The sequence below is a fragment of the Emys orbicularis genome, chromosome 2, assembly GCF_028017835.1.
Source record: "Emys orbicularis isolate rEmyOrb1 chromosome 2, rEmyOrb1.hap1, whole genome shotgun sequence".
Lineage (NCBI taxonomy): Eukaryota > Metazoa > Chordata > Testudines > Emydidae > Emys > Emys orbicularis.
In genome coordinates this window covers 120,367,771-120,385,513 of record NC_088684.1, presented here as the reverse complement: position 1 = coordinate 120,385,513, position 17,743 = coordinate 120,367,771, and the positions used below count along the sequence as shown (strand labels likewise).

The following is a 17,743-nucleotide window of genomic DNA, read 5'->3' as shown; positions in this document are numbered from 1 at the left end:
TGGACAGGGGCTGGAGATTTCACGCCTCCCTGGAAACGGAGACATCCCCCTCCCATAGCTCCTAGACGGAGGTGTGGCCAGGCAGCCCTGCGCGCTGCCTCAGCCCCGAGCGCCAGCTCAGCAGCTGTCATTGGCTGTGAACCGTGGCCAATGGTAGCTGTGGGGGGCGGTGCCTGCAGGTGGAGGCAGTGTGCAGAGCTGCCTGGCCATGCCTCTGAGCCAGGAGTTGAGGGAGAGGGATGTTGCTGTTTCTGGGGAGCCCCCCAAGGTAAGCACCGCCTAGAGCCCTCACACCCTCCCGTGCCCCAGCCCTAAGCCCCCTTCCACACCCAAACTCCTGCTGCTGCGGGAGGTGGGTGTGGTGACCCGAGACTGCCCCAGCAGCGGCTGGTGTGCCGGGCTGCCTGAGATGCCGAGGCAGCACCCAGGCCAGGCGCACCGGCTGCTGCAAAAGTCACTGAGGTCATGGAATCTGTGACCTCCGTCACAAACTCACAGCCTTAATCATACCATATAGTTCTTGCTTCCTCTCTGAACCTCTTGAACAGCAGTGTCTGATTTGGATTGCAGCTTCTTCTATTCAAATTCCAATTTGCCACTAGGAATTTTAAAAAGTTGCAAACTAGATTTTTTTTCTTTTTGGTATCTATTGAGGCAGATGCAGTGTAAAATTTGTTTCTCTTGTTACAACCAATTCCTCCACTTCCTCCGACATAATTTGTTGCTGTCACAAATTATAATCATGTGGAAGAAGCTGATAAGAAATAGAGAGCTGCTCATTTACATACAAATACTTCGATAATCAGTGGTAATGGGAAAGAATATATATAGAAAATATGTGATTGAGGTGTGGCTGTAGTCAGATGTTGACATATAAAAGTAGCATGTTTTTAACTCCGCTGATATGCTCATTTGTAGCTATATTGGCTGTTTAGTTCTCAAAGTAATAACTGTTACTGACTAAAATTGTTACTGCTTTTTATCATTTTTCTCCTGTTAGAATTAAAGAACCAATACAGCTATTGGAAAGTGATCTGGACTCTTCAATCACATGTATTAAAAGAATTGTTTAACTAAGTTTTAGCTCTTGGTAAGGGGAACAGCAGTGGGATTTATACCAGGGCTATCTTTGGACCTCCGTTCCCTTCTAGCTGTAGAAATATAAAAGGTGCTTTGTGTTTTTCGAGCATCCTCAAAAGCCTCTTGTCTGCTAAAATGAGTGGTGGTGGAGAGAGACTTCTGTTGTTCTACACTTCTCCCAACCTTTACTTCTTGGGTTTTCCTCCCCAGTGAATAACTCCAGGATTTGCCTCTGATGCTGTCCCCAGGATTCTGAATACGAGACATTAAATAGTTCTGTTAATTTGACTCCACCTTCACTTGGCAAAACTAATAGCAGCAGCAGAGGCACTGGAGAAGTCTGTCTTCAAACTCAGGAGGATGACACTACATTGGTTTGCACTTAGTTCCTATTTGTGTTTGTCAAAGCTTTGGCTAACACATTTTAAAATCCTAGTTTACGCAGGGCAAGTTGTGTGATTCCCTAAGTCAAACACCTACACCACAACTTGTTTAAAATAGGATTTGCTTTGTTTACACTAAAGTTTAAGTGTGTTAGCTAACATAATTTTTTTTAAACACCTTTTATCCTCATCTAGACAAGGCCTTGGTGGAAGGTTATCTTTGCCAGTCATAAGGTCTAAAAACTTCTTTTTAAATAGAAGTTTAGATTCTGCAGAATGGGATAATGTAGGTTCCTTCCCTTGCTAGGACAAGTGGGTATGTGGATTTTTAAGGTCTGCTTTTATTTATTGCAGTCTAAAATATACTACTGCCTAAGTCTAATATGCAGTTTAAAAACAACTACAGAATAGCAGTGCTAGCTTGGGTATGTTTAAATAGCCTGGCTAGAAAATAGTTAGGATATATATTGCTTCAGAATGACTCACTGGTGGCAAATACTAGTCTTATTTATTGTTAGGGCATGTATTTATGTAAATTGAAAAATTAATAAATGTAGTAATTAAAGTGTTACATTTGCACAGTTAAAGACAGGAAATGTAAATCTTAAGTTACCCAACAATTATTTTAACTTTCACAGTGTGCATAATACAGTTTCCTGGTTAAATGTGTATCTTACTGTATATGTAATAAAACATATACAATATAATGATATATGCAGTATGGCAGGGTTACTGTTTCTTTTTTAATCTTTTCTGTTTTCTGACTTTTAAATTTGAACAATGTAACCTTAATGTTGCATTAGTGATTGTTGGGGGATAGGGTTGCAATTAATAAATAATATTTAAAAAACATGAATGAACCCATTTCAGCTTCTAAATAGAATAAAATGAGGGGGAAACTGTCTTCCAGAATTTTATCAGACTCAGGATGTGCAGAGTATAAAATTGAGTGAGGTTATATAAGAAGCTTGTGGGAAAGCAGTTATAAGAACTATAACTGTATCATAATACAATGTGTAGTAATATTCAAAATTTGCCATATTGACACAATTGTAAAAAATTGAAGCAATGTTGACAGGATGGTGGCAGTTATTAGAAGGTTCAAGTTTAGAAGTTTCATGACATGGTCAAGCCAGACATGAGAACAAGTAGTAGTATCACAAATGTAACAAAAGTCAATTTGAGTCTGCCATCTCTTCTAATGAGGGCTGCAACAGATATGACTATTCTGGGGAAAGGTCTTTCTTGAAGAGGGCTGCAGTAGAGGCTTAGGACTTGTCTACACAGGGAAATTTACCTGCATAACTATAATGGTTTTATTGAATTTTATGGTAAGTGCCACGCTGTTCCCCCAAATCAATATAATTAATCTGGTATAATTATGCTGGTAAATATCCCAGTGTAGGCATGTCTGTAGTTATTTCTAATTCTGTGGGTTGAATCTTGCCTGATGAGCTTATCTCTTTAACACTATTAAGGGTATTACATACATTCCTTTTTGTTGTTTGGAGTCCAGAAAAATTGCAACTCATTTTTTTCATCCAAAATTCTATGTTCCTCATTGTGAGAGTAAAGTAAGAAGAAAATTTTAAGTCTGTGTACAGCTGAGGGTATGAGCAGGACAGGGTCTCCCTTCCTCCACTCCCCCCACCCCCCACCCCGTAGGGAGCTATTAATTTTTGTTTTAATTGATGTGATTGCCAGGAAAAAAATTTGCCTACTTTCAGTCAAGAGTGACTGTTTATTTAAAATAATCATATAGTATTTTGTGCAGTCCAGCTTTAAGTGCCCAAAGATTTCACCCTTTACTTGGGAGACAGATAAGCTGATTCATGTGGCTTGCTGTCAGGAAGGTTTTTCTGATACTCATTCTAAATTGTCCTTTTCTTAATTTATCCTGGTCCTTTTACTCCTACCACCTGACAGAAAAGCCTTTGCTTCCATAGTATTTACATCCTTTATATGCCAAACTATGTGCATACTTAGGAAGAAAGAGCAGCACTGCTAAATAAGTCAATCCATATAGGATAGTGCAAGAATGGCTTAATTGGGTGCCTTGTGCAGTCCTTTGAAACAGAAATATTCAGATTATGTATTTTATCATTTGAAAATAATATACATGCTTTTAAAAGGTTTAGCCTTGAATACACATGTGGGTGGGATAGTAAGTAAGATACCCTTGGGGGAATTCTGCACCAAAAATTAAAAATTCTGCGCATAATATTTAAAAATTCTGCATATTTTATTTGTCAAAATAACACAATATAATCATGCCAATTTCAATTATTTTGGTAAATTATTTCATAATACCTGTCAGCAAGTGTATCTGTAATGATACAGACAAAAAAAAAGATTCAGGAAATGTTTTTTGGCAAATAAATTTTTTCTAGGCATATTAATACTGAACTTTGGGTAGTCATTTAAATTACAATACAGAAACATATTTCCTGCACCCCTCAGAAGCAGTGCAAAGGATTGGGAAAGTCAGGTTTCATCGAGGGGCTGAGGGAGAGGGAGGTAATTGCTGGGAAGGAGCCTGGGAGTGAACCTGGAGAGTTGTTTGGGTATAGGTGGGAGAAGTATGGAACAGGGTTTTTTTTGGTGGGGGAGGGATTCTCGGGGACCCTCATCCATGCTGACCCCTAGACTCCCCCATTCAGTCAGGCACATATGACCCTGACCCCATGTGTCCCTGCACCCCCACTCTCTGTTCAGCCAGGCATATCTGCACATGTCCCCATGTGTCTCTGCACCCTCCCTCAGCCAGGCATAACTGCCCCTGTCTCTGTGTGTCCCTGCCCCCCCACTCAGCCAGGCATAGTTCCACTACCCCTCCCATGCCCCCCGTCCTCACATGGCCCTGCACCTCCACTCCCATTCAGCCCCTGGCTCAATATTGTTACCCCACTAGCTCCTGTGCTCCCGCCCGGTCTGTCCACCCCCCCCCCCCAATGCTTCTGAACCCCCGTCTGTGTGATGTTCTCCACCCAGCAGCCTTATGTGCCCTGCTCTGTCCGTGCCCCCATATCCCTTGCCTCCTTACTTGGCCCCACAGGCAGGGCCCTTTGAGGAAGGCAGCCTCTGCCCCCTCCCTCTTCGTGACTGGCTGCTCTGGCCCATGAGCCAGCTGCCCTCTCTTCGGCGCCACATCAGTCCCTGGTGAGCGAAAGGTGTAATTGCAGCTTCCCTTCACCTCCCCGTCAGAATCAATTATTCTGCAGGGGAGGGAAATAATCTCTGGGAGGACATAAATTCTGCACTTGTGCAGTGGTGCAGAATTCCCTCAGTAGTAGTAAGAGCTTAATAAAGATAAGCTTAAGGTGGTGCATAAAAATACTTTGCAGCACAGATATGTAATGCTAACATATGAGTACTATAAACATTAAGCTTGAAAACAGACATAATTTGGCATTATAAACATGTATGATATATATCTGTTAATATACTTGCTGGATCTCCCATCATCAGTACCATTTGGACATCAAAATAACCTGCATGGGCGGGAGGTTTACTTGCCATTACAACTTGGTTATATGATGCACCCAAGTATGATTCCATAGACAGAAAATAACTTCTCAGTATCCTGAAATTTGAGTGTAATCTAGATTTCTTGATTTTTGGAAAGTTTTTACAAGTCTCATGTAAATGAAATTATGTCAAGATGATAAAAGTATAAGAACATACTAAGTAGAAGTATTTGATATTTGCTGATGTACGTTTTAATGTACTTGCAGAATTGAAGATGCTGATATTTCTGAGAGAAGTGTCAATGAAGAAAATGGTGAAATATCAGAAGGAGAACAACCTCAGAATAAGCACAGCCGACACAAAAAAAAGAAACACAAACACCGAAGTAAACACAAGAAACACAAACATTCTTCAGAAGAAGACAAGGACAAAAAACATAAACACAGGCACAAACATAAGAAACATAAACGGAAAGAGGTTGTTGATGCCTCTGACAAAGAAGATGGACCAGCAAAAAGAACTAAAATTGATTTCTTAGCTCCTCTAGAAGATTTGGAGAAACAAAGAGCATTATTAAAAGCTGAACTTGAGAATGAGTTAATGGAAGGAAAAGTTCAATCTGGGATGGGGTTAATATTACAAGGTTACGAGTCAGGTTCGGAAGAAGAGGGAGAAATCAATGAAAAGGTGCGAAATGGCAATAGGTCTTCAACTAAATCATCAAACACTAAGGGGAAACTAGAGCTTGTGGACAATAAAACAAGTTCCAAAAAAGCAAGTAAGAATGAATCAAAAGAACGGACTAGGCACAGATCTGATAAAAAGAAAAGCAAGATAGGAATTGACGGAGTGAAAGAGAAAACAACTAGAAGCAAATCAAAAGAGAGGAGAAAATCAAAAAGCCCATCTAAAAGAACTAAATCTCAAGATCAAACGAGGAAATCAAAGTCTCCAACCCTTAAAAGGCGGTCTCAAGAGAAAAATAAAAAGTCTAAGTCTCCTCCGGAGGATAAGAATAAAGCAGATGATAAGAGTAAAGCAAGAGATCGCAGAAGGTCTCCAGTTGTAAATGAAAGCAAAAGTCGAGATCGTGGCAAAAAATCCAAATCTCCAATAGAACTAAGAAGCAAATCCAAAGACAGAAGGTCGCGATCAAAAGACAGGAAATCAAGGAGATCGGAGACTGACAAAGAGAAGAAGCAAATTAAATCTCCTTCAAAAGATGCTTCTTCAGGGAAAGAAAACAGGTCTCCTAGTAGAAGACCTGGCCGCAGCCCTAAAGGAAGAAGCTTATCTCCAAAACGTGATAAATTACGAAGAAGCAGATCTCCTCTTCTTAATGATCGCAGATCAAAACAGAGTAAATCACCCTCTCGAACTCAGTCTCCTGGTAGAAGAGCAAAGAGCAGATCAGCAGAAAGGAAACGAAGAGAATCAGAAAGGAGGCGTCTTTCTTCTCCCAGGTAACTTTAAAATATTAAGAAACACCAAAGATGCTCAAGTAAGTGCAAAATTCAGAAGGCTTCAGAATTTTGTACTATCATCTTAAAGTACAGCTTTATAGAAAAGTAGCTGAGAAAATGGCATTATGAGATCGCATATTTATTGTCTTAACTTACAGTTCATGTGTGTGTTCAGTTCACAAATAGATGTATTTTCTAACTTCTAGTCATTCAAGCCTAACCTGAGTTCTGAGAGTCATGCTTTTTGTGGCTCATTCATCCCTAATAATAAATATTCTGTAGCTCAAATTCCGTTCTCAGTTCTGTCAGTTAGGCATAGTATTTTGCCCTGTATTTAGAAAGTAGTTAACAATCCTGTGGAGTGTGTACAAGCTTAAATAAAATCCAGTTCATCCTTCTATAGCAGAGTTGGGTCTGTAATGCCGACGAGAACATTGTAGTAGTAAAATCAGCATATATGACTGAATACACACCTCAGACTAAGAAGATGCCATTTTTAGTCATTTATTTAAGAGATTTTCACTTTTAAAAATGATTTTTCCTTGTTTGAGCCATGCTAGCATTTATCTTGCTGCTTTTTTGCATATGTGTTTGATGGTATGGCTGCTTGGCCCTGTGCAGCATCACGCTTCTTAACTATTCCTAAAATCAGGGGAGACAGACTTAAATCTCTTACTAAGTGCATTCTGAATTTTATGCTTTATTTTTGATGATAACAGTAGGAAAAATGGTTAAGTATAGTTTTAAATTTAAATCCATAGAAAATCTGTTTCCTGGTGGTTTTTGTTTCTCTGAAACAGATAAAGCTGGGACAGTAGCCATCCTAATAGAAGAAATCTTCTTTAAAAATATATATTCATTTGTTTGAAACTAAAACATTTTAAACAAGAACAAAAACTTGAGGAAAAAGATTTTAACGTTTGGTTTATAGATCTGTCTTTTTCTTAAGAGTGCTTACAGGTCACCTGGGAGCTGCAGCTGCTGCAGTATAAAGCAGCACATTTTAAAAACATCAGTAAGTAACTTTTAATTTATACCAACGGGTCCAGCTCAGCAGACAGCTGGCCCAGGATTGAAGATGTAAAAAAATTGATTTAAAAGCCATGTTTTGCAGGCACCCTATGCTGAGGCTAAAATCTAGGCTGATAAATCTAGGTGTCTGAAATTTTAAAGCCCCTCTAGCTGCTTGAATGGAGAGAGATTTTTTTCCTCACTAGGCACCCTACTTGCAAGCCTGCAGACTAGTGGGGAGATGTCTGTACTGCTCTGTGCTTCTCGCTACTCTCCTGGCTGTAGCAATGGAGTGGGGATCTCTGTTGCATTGTCCTCCCATTGCTTCTTGGCTGCAGTGGTGGGATTGACTCCCTTGCTCAGAGCCTCCATAAGCTTCTGGATTTTTCAGAATCCTCCTCCCTCTTAAATTTTTTGCTGCTCATAGTGTTCCCAAGCAGCCGCAGAATGATGAGTCTTAAGTCTTATCTGTGCTGGAGATTTGCTTCAGTAGCTGGTGGCCAGCCTCCTGTGTAGCTCCACCTGCTGCAAGTGCCTAGTGTAGGCAGGCTAAGCTGTTTGCACCAGTGGCGCTCACTCTAGTTTCAGGTAGAGGGAAAGCTCTACCAGCAGAAATAGTGGCTTTGTTTGCCTGCACTCTGGATTTGCACTAGTGGGGGGGCATTGGTGACTAGTCACTGATGGTGGTAACTGGGTAAATCCCCATTGTGGACAAGACCTTATTAATCTCACTCTGCCTTTGCTTGTGATAACTCTGGAGCTACCAGCTTGAGGACTCAGGAAGACAACAGTGCATCATTAACAGCTCCTCCACTCAATGCTTTGCCCTTTGCTTCTTCAGCAGGTTTTCAGTTCATGTAATTGCTCAGACTGAAATTAGTTTTGTAAGTAAATATTTCAAATAAGCTTTAGTATTTTTACAATATATACCAACAATTCTACATGAATGGCAAGTGAATAGTTATGCAGTGTTTGCATGACAGATGCAACATAATGAAGGCATGAGATCTCTATCAAAACTGTGAATAGTTTTCTAATGAGATTGTGACACATGATTCAAATATAATTTTAAACAACTCTATATTTAAAGTACAAAAACGAATATATTTCAATATTATTTTAAAATTATTTTTAACCATTATAGCGTTAGGACTATAGCTTTCTTTGTTATTATGGTACCTTATGCTATGATTCAGTTACACCAGGGTAAACAGATTTGGGCTGGATTAATAATTGAAAGGGAGACCTCCAAGAAACAATGGTTAAAAATAATTTTAAAATAATATTGAACTATATTAATTTGTTTACTTTAAATATAGAGTTGTTTACAATTACATTTGAATCATCTGTCACAATCTCATTAGAAAACTATTCACAGTTTCAATAGAGATCTCATGCCTTCATTATGTTTCAGCTGTCATGCAAACACTGCATAGCTATTCACTTGCCATTCATGTAGAATTGTTGGTATATATTGTAAAAATACTAAAGCTTATTTGAAATATTTACTTACAAAACTGTGGCCCTTACCAACAGTACGGAATTGGTTCAGTAATGTCCCAAGTGAAAAGATGCCTTCCACAGAATCACCAACACTCCTGTTACAATAGTATTCACATAATGTTAATTAAATCACGGCTGGCCATATCTGTTTTCTAAATTAAAATTGACTCTACAGTGATTACAGCTAAGTAGTTTAAGCCCAAATTTGAGCTATTACTTGTAATGTTGTGGAGAAGATCCTTTGGATTCAGTTTTTATTTTATGTATATATTCATTTCAACACTGTTGCACATTAACTTAAAATAGGCCATTCTTTTACTTCTTCTAGCTCTGTGATGGTAATTAACAAATTTTATTGCGAGAGTTGTGCTGAATTAGGTCTGTGTTTGGGCAGATATTTCCAGGGATGGGAGACATGCAAAACAGACTGGCAGCACTGAAGTATACTTACCCCTCTGGTGGAGTCTCAGTTGCAGCTTTTGAAGTGAGCTTTAAGAGGGAATTGTGATTTTTGTTTTCAGTTTGCCCCTGATACCAGTGTCTTTCTTTCTTCTTAATTTCAAGAACCCGACCTAGAGATGATATTCTCTCTAGACGGGAGAGATCAAAAGAAGCCAGCCCACTCAGATGGTCACCATCCAGAAGAAGATCTAGGTCTCCGATCCGAAGGAGATCTCGTTCACCACTCAGACGTAGCCGGTCTCCAAGAAGGAGAAGCAGGTCTCCTCGGAGAAGGTAAAAACGTCTTGCAGTGAAACTTTTCTTTTCAGTATTGTCTAAATACAGGCCCATTATTCAAATTGGATAGAATAAAAATTAAATATTTTATTAGTTCATTCAAAACAGCTCTATCATGCATATATCCTCCCTGCCCCAAAAAGTTATACATTAGCACATTCTTTCACTCATCTTAGCCTCTTTCAGAATATTAATGTTAGTTTAATTGTTAAAGCTTACTATTTTAAAGGGTTGTTTGATGTGCCTATTTATATATTTCAGTGTCAACTAAATATTATTTGGACATAAATCAATACTAAACTAATCATAAGCAAATTAAATCATATACTATTTTTTCCCTTCCTTCCTGTATTTTTCTTCTGTTCAACAGGGATAGAGGTCGGAGGAGTAGATCACGGCTTAGGAGGAGGTCTAGGTCACGGGGTGGCCGTAGACGTAGGAGTAGAAGCAAAGTTAAGGAAGATAAATTTAAAGGAAGTCTTTCTGAAGGCATGAAAGCTGAGCAGGATTCCTCATCAGATGAGAAGTAAGAATGAATTTCTAATGTTTCCTAACAAGTAAAGATTTGGTTCCATTAAGGGGGAGAATTAATTATTGAAAGCTTTGTATTGTGTCCATTTAACAAAACCAGTGTAATGACCTATTCTTGCATGTTAGCCAAGGGCCCTGACTCTTACATCGTTTCAGTACTAATCTGTGTGGTAAACCGGTTTTGTGGTGATCAAAATCTTTTTGCATAATTATAGAGAACTTGAAAACTACCTGGGAGTATTGTCTAGTGGGCAGGAGAGGGCTGTGTTCCCAATCCTGAGTTGCTGTGTATCTTGGGCAAATCACTTAGGCTATGTCTACAGTAGAGACCTTACAGTGGCACAGCTCCCATGTAGCCACTCTGTGATGGGGGAGAGCTCTCCCGTTGGCATAATTAAACCACCCCCAACAAGTGGCAGTAGCTATGTCAGACGGAGAGCATCTCCTGTCAACGTAGTGCTGTCCACGCTGGCACTTTTGTTGGTGAAACTTATGTCAGTCAGGGTGTGTTTTTTCACACACCTGACCAACAAAGTTTTACCAACAAAAGTGCTAGTGTAGACATGGCTGTAGGGCATGGCTACACTTGCAGATGTAGAGCGCCTTGAGTTAAACCAGCCTTCGTAGAGCGCAGTAGGGAAAGCGCTGCAGTCTGTCCACACTGACAGCTTCAAGTGCACTGGCGTGGCCACATTTGCAGTACTTGCAGCGGCATTGGGAGTGGTGCATTATGGGCAGCTATCCCAGGATGCAAGTGACTGCAACTTGCTTTTAAAATGGGAGGGGTGGAGTGGAGTGTGACAGGGAGTGTGTTGTGTGTATGTGGGGGGGTGGAGGGAGTGAGTTTTTTGGGGGCTGAGAGCATGTCAGCATGCTGGCTTGTAAGTTCAGACAGCAGCAGACCTCCCTCTCTCCCCCCCCCCACCTCTCTCTCTCTCTCTCTCTCTCTCTCTCTCTCTCTCTCTCTCACACACACACAGCATTGCACAGTAACGGCTTGCATGCCGGCTGTCAGAAACGGAGCTTTGAAAGGGCATTTCCGCATTCCTACAGGAGTTCAAAACAATGACAAGAGTGGCCACTTGACTTTAAGGGTATTATGGGATGTTTCCGGAGGCTGATCAGTAACGCAACACCTCATTCATGATGACGCCCAGGCGTTGTAGCCAAGGCGCAACAAACGTTATTCCTCTCGCCGAGGTGGAGTACCAGCAGCGCTGTAGCCGCAGAGTCAGAGCACTCTACATCCCTTGCCAGTGTGGACGGGTAGTGAGCTAGTGCGCCGGGGGCTCCTTTATTGCACTGTAACTCGCAAGTGTAGCCAAGCCCTTAGTCTTGCTGTACCTCAGTTTATTCATTGGGGGTGGAAAGAGTTTAGAATAGTATACCACAGATGTAAGGCTCAATAAATCATCATAAATTGTTTTGAGACCCTCTTAAAAAGATATATTTATATTTAACATTCACATCTTCAAGGAGAAGTGGAGCTAAGGGTTCAAAAAAGAGTTAGATAAGTTCATGGAGGATAGGTCCATCAATGGCTGTTAGCCACGATGGTCAGGGATGCAAACCCATGCTCTGGGTGTCCCTACCTTCTGACTGCAAAAAGCTCAGAGAGAATGATGGGATGGATCACTCAATGACTCCCTGTTCATTCCCTCTGAAGTACCTGGCACTGGCCACTGTCAGAAGACAGGATGCTGGGCTAGATGGATGGTTGGTCTGACCCATTATGGCTGGTCTTATGTTATTAAGAAAGATGAATTCAAACTGGAACAGGTGGAGAGAAGGGCTAGTAGGGTGATCAGGGAAATGGAGAACTAATTTTACAAGAGGAGACTAAAAGAGCTTGGTTTGTTTAGCCTAGAAAATGAAGATTTAGCAGGGATATGATTGCTCTATGTAAATATATTGGGGGTAAATGTCACAGAGGGAGAAGAGCTATTTATGCTAAATGACAATATTGATGCAAATACAAATGGGTGTAAATTGATCATGAATGAATTTAGGCTGGAAATTAGAGGAAGGTTTCTAACCATCAGAGGAGTCACGTTCTGGACAGCCTTCCAATAATAGTGGGGGCAAACAACCTAACTAGTTTTAAGGTGGAGCTTGATAAATTTGGGATTAATGGGATTATGTGATGTGATTGCCTCTGAGAGCAGGGCATTGTACTCAGTGATGCAGGGAGTCCCTTCCAGCCCTATGTATAACATGATAGCAGATAGGTGGGCAGCAGACACCACCAATTTGGTCAACTTAATGTACCCTCTCTACACACGTGCACATCATACATCACTTGAAAGCTTATTATGTCTAGTTTTAAAATGAGAGATGATGTGGAATTGTCCAGAATTGTTGTTACCATAGAAATGGGGGCGGGGGGCGGAAGAGGAGAGATAAACAATAGCTTCATAAATAGGTTAAAATGACCACTTTGAAATATTTGTATTCATTTCTGTTAGTTTAATGACTGGGTATTATTTCAAGACATAATGCTGGATTTTTTTGTGAGCTCAAAGTATCACAACCACAATCTAAAGGGTAAATCAGATTCTAATAATACATTTGTACAGGTATCATTGAAATGTAGTAGCACTACTTGCATTTCTAGTCAACATCATTAGCATCTTGTTCATCATTATGATCTCTATTGAGAGTGCATGGGTTATCACCATCTTCATTGCCTGGCCCTCGGCATGTACACAGTTCTGTGCAGGGAAGATTGTTCTGGCTACAGACACAGTTGATAGAGCAGCAACCCCTATTGGTACAGATGCAGATAAGGACTTGTAGGAGCTCTGATACCATTGGACCCTTGAAGAATACAGGAAGTAGTTCATCATCCACATTTTTCCATCCACGTTGCAATGGTGAGCCAATATCTGGTTTATCTGTGTGTGAAAACATCTAAATTTTTGTTTGCTAAGATGCTCTTTTTACATGCTCTTCCAGACTGTCCTCACATGGTGAGAGTTTGCCAAGTGACTTGCCATTTTTGGTGGCTAGATTGAGGTGCAAGCAATTCAGGTCTCTGTGGGTCTCTCTTTCTTTCTTGCTTTGGTCATCTAGCACTGCTACCAGTTTCCTTGCCACAGAAATTGGAGGTTATCTGTCTCTCTCCCAATTTTGGAAAGATCTCTGAAGCAGTAAGCGCCTTTTGTTTTGACAACATTTAAATAGGGATGACTGTCACATCCTGTTAATGTGTCTACAGCAGCAATTATGTTGCAGAAGTCAGGACAGGAATGCACACGTATGAAGCAACATTTGTCAGTTGTGCTGGTAATGGTCCCTGTTTCAATCCACATGTTAGCTGTGTTCTATTTTTGGAAAGTAGTGTACAGCAAGGACTAAAACATCTGTATCAGGTGACCTAATTACTGTGGTTCCTTTGACACCAAAAATATATCCACACTGCAGTGTAAGCCCAGGGTTTGAACTGAGGCGCAAACCTAACCCCATTTCCGTCTACACACAAATTGCGCTAACACATGGCCTGGTCCCAGACCCCAGGGGAGTGGAGAGTCCAAGCCTGAGTCAAGCTGGGACCTAGGGTTCAAGCCCTATTGCTTTGCAGTGCAGACATGGCCCCACTGGACTCATGCTCTGGGAGTTTGCCAAAAGAATCTCATGGGCCAACTTTTTGTCTTCTGGACAGTCAAGTTTTCCCACCCTTCACCATGAATAAAAGGCTAGAGCGGCCACATTTTGGGAGGGTGCTAGGAAGTCTGGAATATGTGTGGTTGGACTTTGGGCCCCAATAATGCAGTGTAGATGCTGGAGCTCCAGGTTGGGGTGCAGGGTCCAGCAATTCCTAACCTGGGGTTGCAAATGAGTGTTAGATGCTCAAGCCCTAGATTAACAAATCCAGGGTCTGCTAACTTGAGTTCTACTAACCCTGGGCTTATATTGCAATGTATACATATTCCAAGAAGCCCCAAAGCCATATTGCCACGTACAGGATGCAGAAGCATCCTTGTGTCTGCTTCCTTGTGAGTACTGTACAAGTCTCGGGCTTTTTTCAACACCTCTACTGGTGGTGGATTTTGCTACTTCACCTTTGGAAAAGCCCCCAACAGGGAGTATATCCTACACGCTCATGAGCATTTTGAACGATATTCATAGAGGAATTTTACAGGTGACTTGCTGTTGGATCCCGTATTTAGAAACTTTTTCCATGGAGGTACAGGATGCCCACCAATCACCTGGTATTTCTTGGCATCCAACCTTAGATCCTCTCTGACACTGTCTTTCTGTAGTTTTCACAGAGTTATTGTCATCTCTCTCAAAGACTTTGATTATAGAATTAGCTTTGTCAAATCTTTTTAGGACCTGCCTCAAGTACTCAGCATCCAATTAATCAGATGTGTGGAATTTGTCTCCAGCCATTATTTGTTTCACAGCCAGAGCATCTCTGATGTACACTATGGTTTCTTTGTTGGATGCTGTTAGCTGATGGATTCTTTCAGGCTGAGCTTCCAGCTGCTACCCTAATTCAGCTTTGTCTGTTTTTGTGTTTCCATCAGCATGGAAGAGGGAGATAGGCCCAGGTTCTTATTGGGTGAAGAAGAGTTGGTATTGAAATATCATCTGTGCATCTTGCTAAGGAGAGGGCTCTTCAGAAAACAATTTCTGGACTGATCGCGGCTGTTATCGTCCCTCCCTTGCCAGATTTAAACTTCGCCTGCTTGTCCATGTCAGCAAATGTTTTGATGCCAGATTTCTTGACCAGTCTGAAAAAGCTGCATGTCCCATCAGAATCACAGATCTCTCCCATTTGTTCTTCACCACCCTTTGCTATTCGCAGTGGAGACTCTTGTACATCTCATGTTACATGCAGTCCAGTAGATATGTTGATAAGTGCCTCTGGATGTGAGTCAGGGTCAAATAGTTTGTCATATTGTTGATGACATGGTTGGTAAGAGCTGTAACGTGCTCTTCGTCCCTCTTCAGTGCAGAAGCAAGGAGTTGTTTGTGGACTTTGTCTTACCTACTTCTTGTTAGGCCCCTTCTTTCTCTCATAGCTTTTGCATATTCATAATATGAAACTGTATATTGTCATCTATAACACTAATCTGACCTGTGCAGAAGTGTCACTGAATTAAAAAAACTAGTTTCTGGAATATTTCAAAGACTAGTACTGCATGCATAGGCAGTACAAATTAAAACCTTCTACCAGGCACACTAGATGCTTCATCATATGTAAAAAAGCATACAAATGGAGAAGAATTACATTAGGAATTTGCATACATTTATATCTACTCACTATGCAGTACAAATTAGGGACATGCAATCTATTGCTACGAGTGCACCACCTTAATCATTTCTGAAAAAAATAATGCTTCCCCAGGCAAAACCAATAAAAATCTTTTAATACATTGTCGTTTGGTAGCTGTGATTAAAAGGAACCCCATTAAGATATTATAATTAACGTAAACATTAAAAATTGTAGTCCTAGTCATGTTGTGTTTCTGGAATTGAGCAAAAAATGACTTTTGTTTTGAATACCATTGTTTCACCTCACCTACAGGTTTACGGCACCACTTGACACCTCCACATTGTACCTCATCTAAGCATGCATACAATAAGCTTTCAAATGATATATGATGTGGGTATATGTAAAGAGGGTACATTAAACTCCAAAAATATGGCTGTTTTTGGAGAATTGCTGCACACCGAAGAGCATATGTTTTCTCATAAAGGAGGTTCAGAAAACTAATTTTGGGATTTCCTTTGCTTTGCCTCAGACAGTTGAACCTGTAGTACGACTAAAGAGGAGTGACGTTTATAGTTATTCCTATGCTTCAAAAGAATCTGGTTTCTTGTTTCCAAGTATTTTGAGGCAAAGACTTGTATAATTACTCTTAATTTCAGATTGTAAACTCTCTGGGACAGGGACTACATCTTTTCTAAGTTCTGTAAAGAACCATATATTTTTATGGTGCTATACAAATATTAATAATTAATAATTCACAGCCTTGAAGACTTTGATGTAGAAGAAGAAGATGAAGAAGCACTGATAGAGCAGAGAAGATTACAGAGACAAGCAATTGTTCAGGTATGCGACTGTATTAAAACCCTCAGACTACTGAAGTTGTCTATACATGTACAGTAAAAACCTTTTTTGTCTTACTATTTCTTTTAAAATAAGATTGGAGACAGTGACATTTTTCAAGTGGACACTTACATTAATAAAGCTAAGGCTGTCACAATCTGTCACTCATTTTTCAATGTGGTTGTAAAAATATTGTCTGGTTTGAAACTTACATTTTTGGTGCACAACCTTTTTTAAAAAACATAAGCAACCTACACCAAATGAGTCATTTTTGTGACAGTTGGCTTTACATAATTTTATAGTCATTTAAGTTATAATGATTGCATCAAAGGATAAATCATACATTTATTGTCTTCACTGGTATATTGCTGATACCACAAATGACAGTAGAGTGGAGGTTAAGGCTCAGAAATATTGATTGTAATCTGATTAGTCAGTTTCATTTGAAATGAAAGGTTTGTCTTCTATGTAAGCATTCAGAAAGCTGAGCAGAATTGGTGTGATTTTTGCCTGTTATGAAACTGTTAGGTACCATGAATGCCGTTATCTGACATTCTTAGCATACTGTTGTTTATATTTTAAACCCGTAAAATAAGCGATGATGACAACAGGTGCGTAATAATAATAATAATGTTACCTTTCTGTGTGGTTACACGTAAAGATGTACTGGTGCTACCTTGAGAAATGTTACTGGCCAAACCCCCCAAATCAGACAAAATGGAGTAAAAATACCTTCCACCATACTCAAAGGATCACTCAACTCACTCTCATGGCACCACCAAGGGAAGCAAATTCCAAAGGTCAGTGCCCTTAACTGAAAGAGCCCTGCTGCTAATCCTGGAGAGTATAACCTCAGGATCTGACACCAAGATCCTCCTAAATTGTTTGTAACGTCTGGGACAGGGCATAGAATAAAAGAGCATCAGTCAAATAATTGGGCTCCATATTATTCAGGGCAGCAAAAATAATTTACAAAATTTTATCATTGTGATACATTTTTATACAAGCACTGAATAACTTAAGATGAATATAGGGAACTAACTGAGATCCTCCAATTCAAATACTAAAATTTCAAATAACACTTGAGATTTCTACACTTTCAAACTAATATAGAATAGTAAATGTTTAGGTTGCAAGACTCAAAGCTCTTGTTTTTTCTTTGAAGCATGAGTTCACTTCTTATACACCAGAATATTAGTAATAGACTTCTCAATGCTGCCATTTTGCCACACATGGTTAAGTGCTATCCTTCTTGCCTTGCTTTCTTCACCAGTAAATCAGTTGTTACAAAGGTTTTATCAATAAATCTAAATGTCTAAAAAGGTATTTTTGAAGTATTTTAAATCAAACCTGAAGATTTGGACTATAAAGTCTTGTCTCAGGGTATATTTTGACAGGACATGTTTCTTTCTGTATCCCACAACTAGCATGCTGCATAATTTGATTAGTGTTTCAGATAATGTATAAAGAAAAGATACAGATTAAGCTCTAGAATGAGCTAGTTAGAT

The 17,743-nt window shown here is 40.0% G+C and overlaps 1 protein-coding gene across 1 annotated transcript in view; it reads left to right on the top strand.

Moving 5' to 3' along the window:
* Window positions 1-17,743, top strand: part of PRP4K (pre-mRNA processing factor kinase PRP4K) — a 50,419-nt gene that overhangs the window by 12,653 nt on the left and 20,023 nt on the right. The window contains exons 2-5 of the mRNA XM_065398579.1: window positions 5,198-6,394; window positions 9,473-9,643; window positions 10,017-10,172; window positions 16,157-16,238. Of these exons, the coding sequence (XP_065254651.1) occupies window positions 5,198-6,394; window positions 9,473-9,643; window positions 10,017-10,172; window positions 16,157-16,238 (1,606 nt within the window). The remainder of the gene's footprint in view (window positions 1-5,197; window positions 6,395-9,472; window positions 9,644-10,016; window positions 10,173-16,156; window positions 16,239-17,743) is intronic.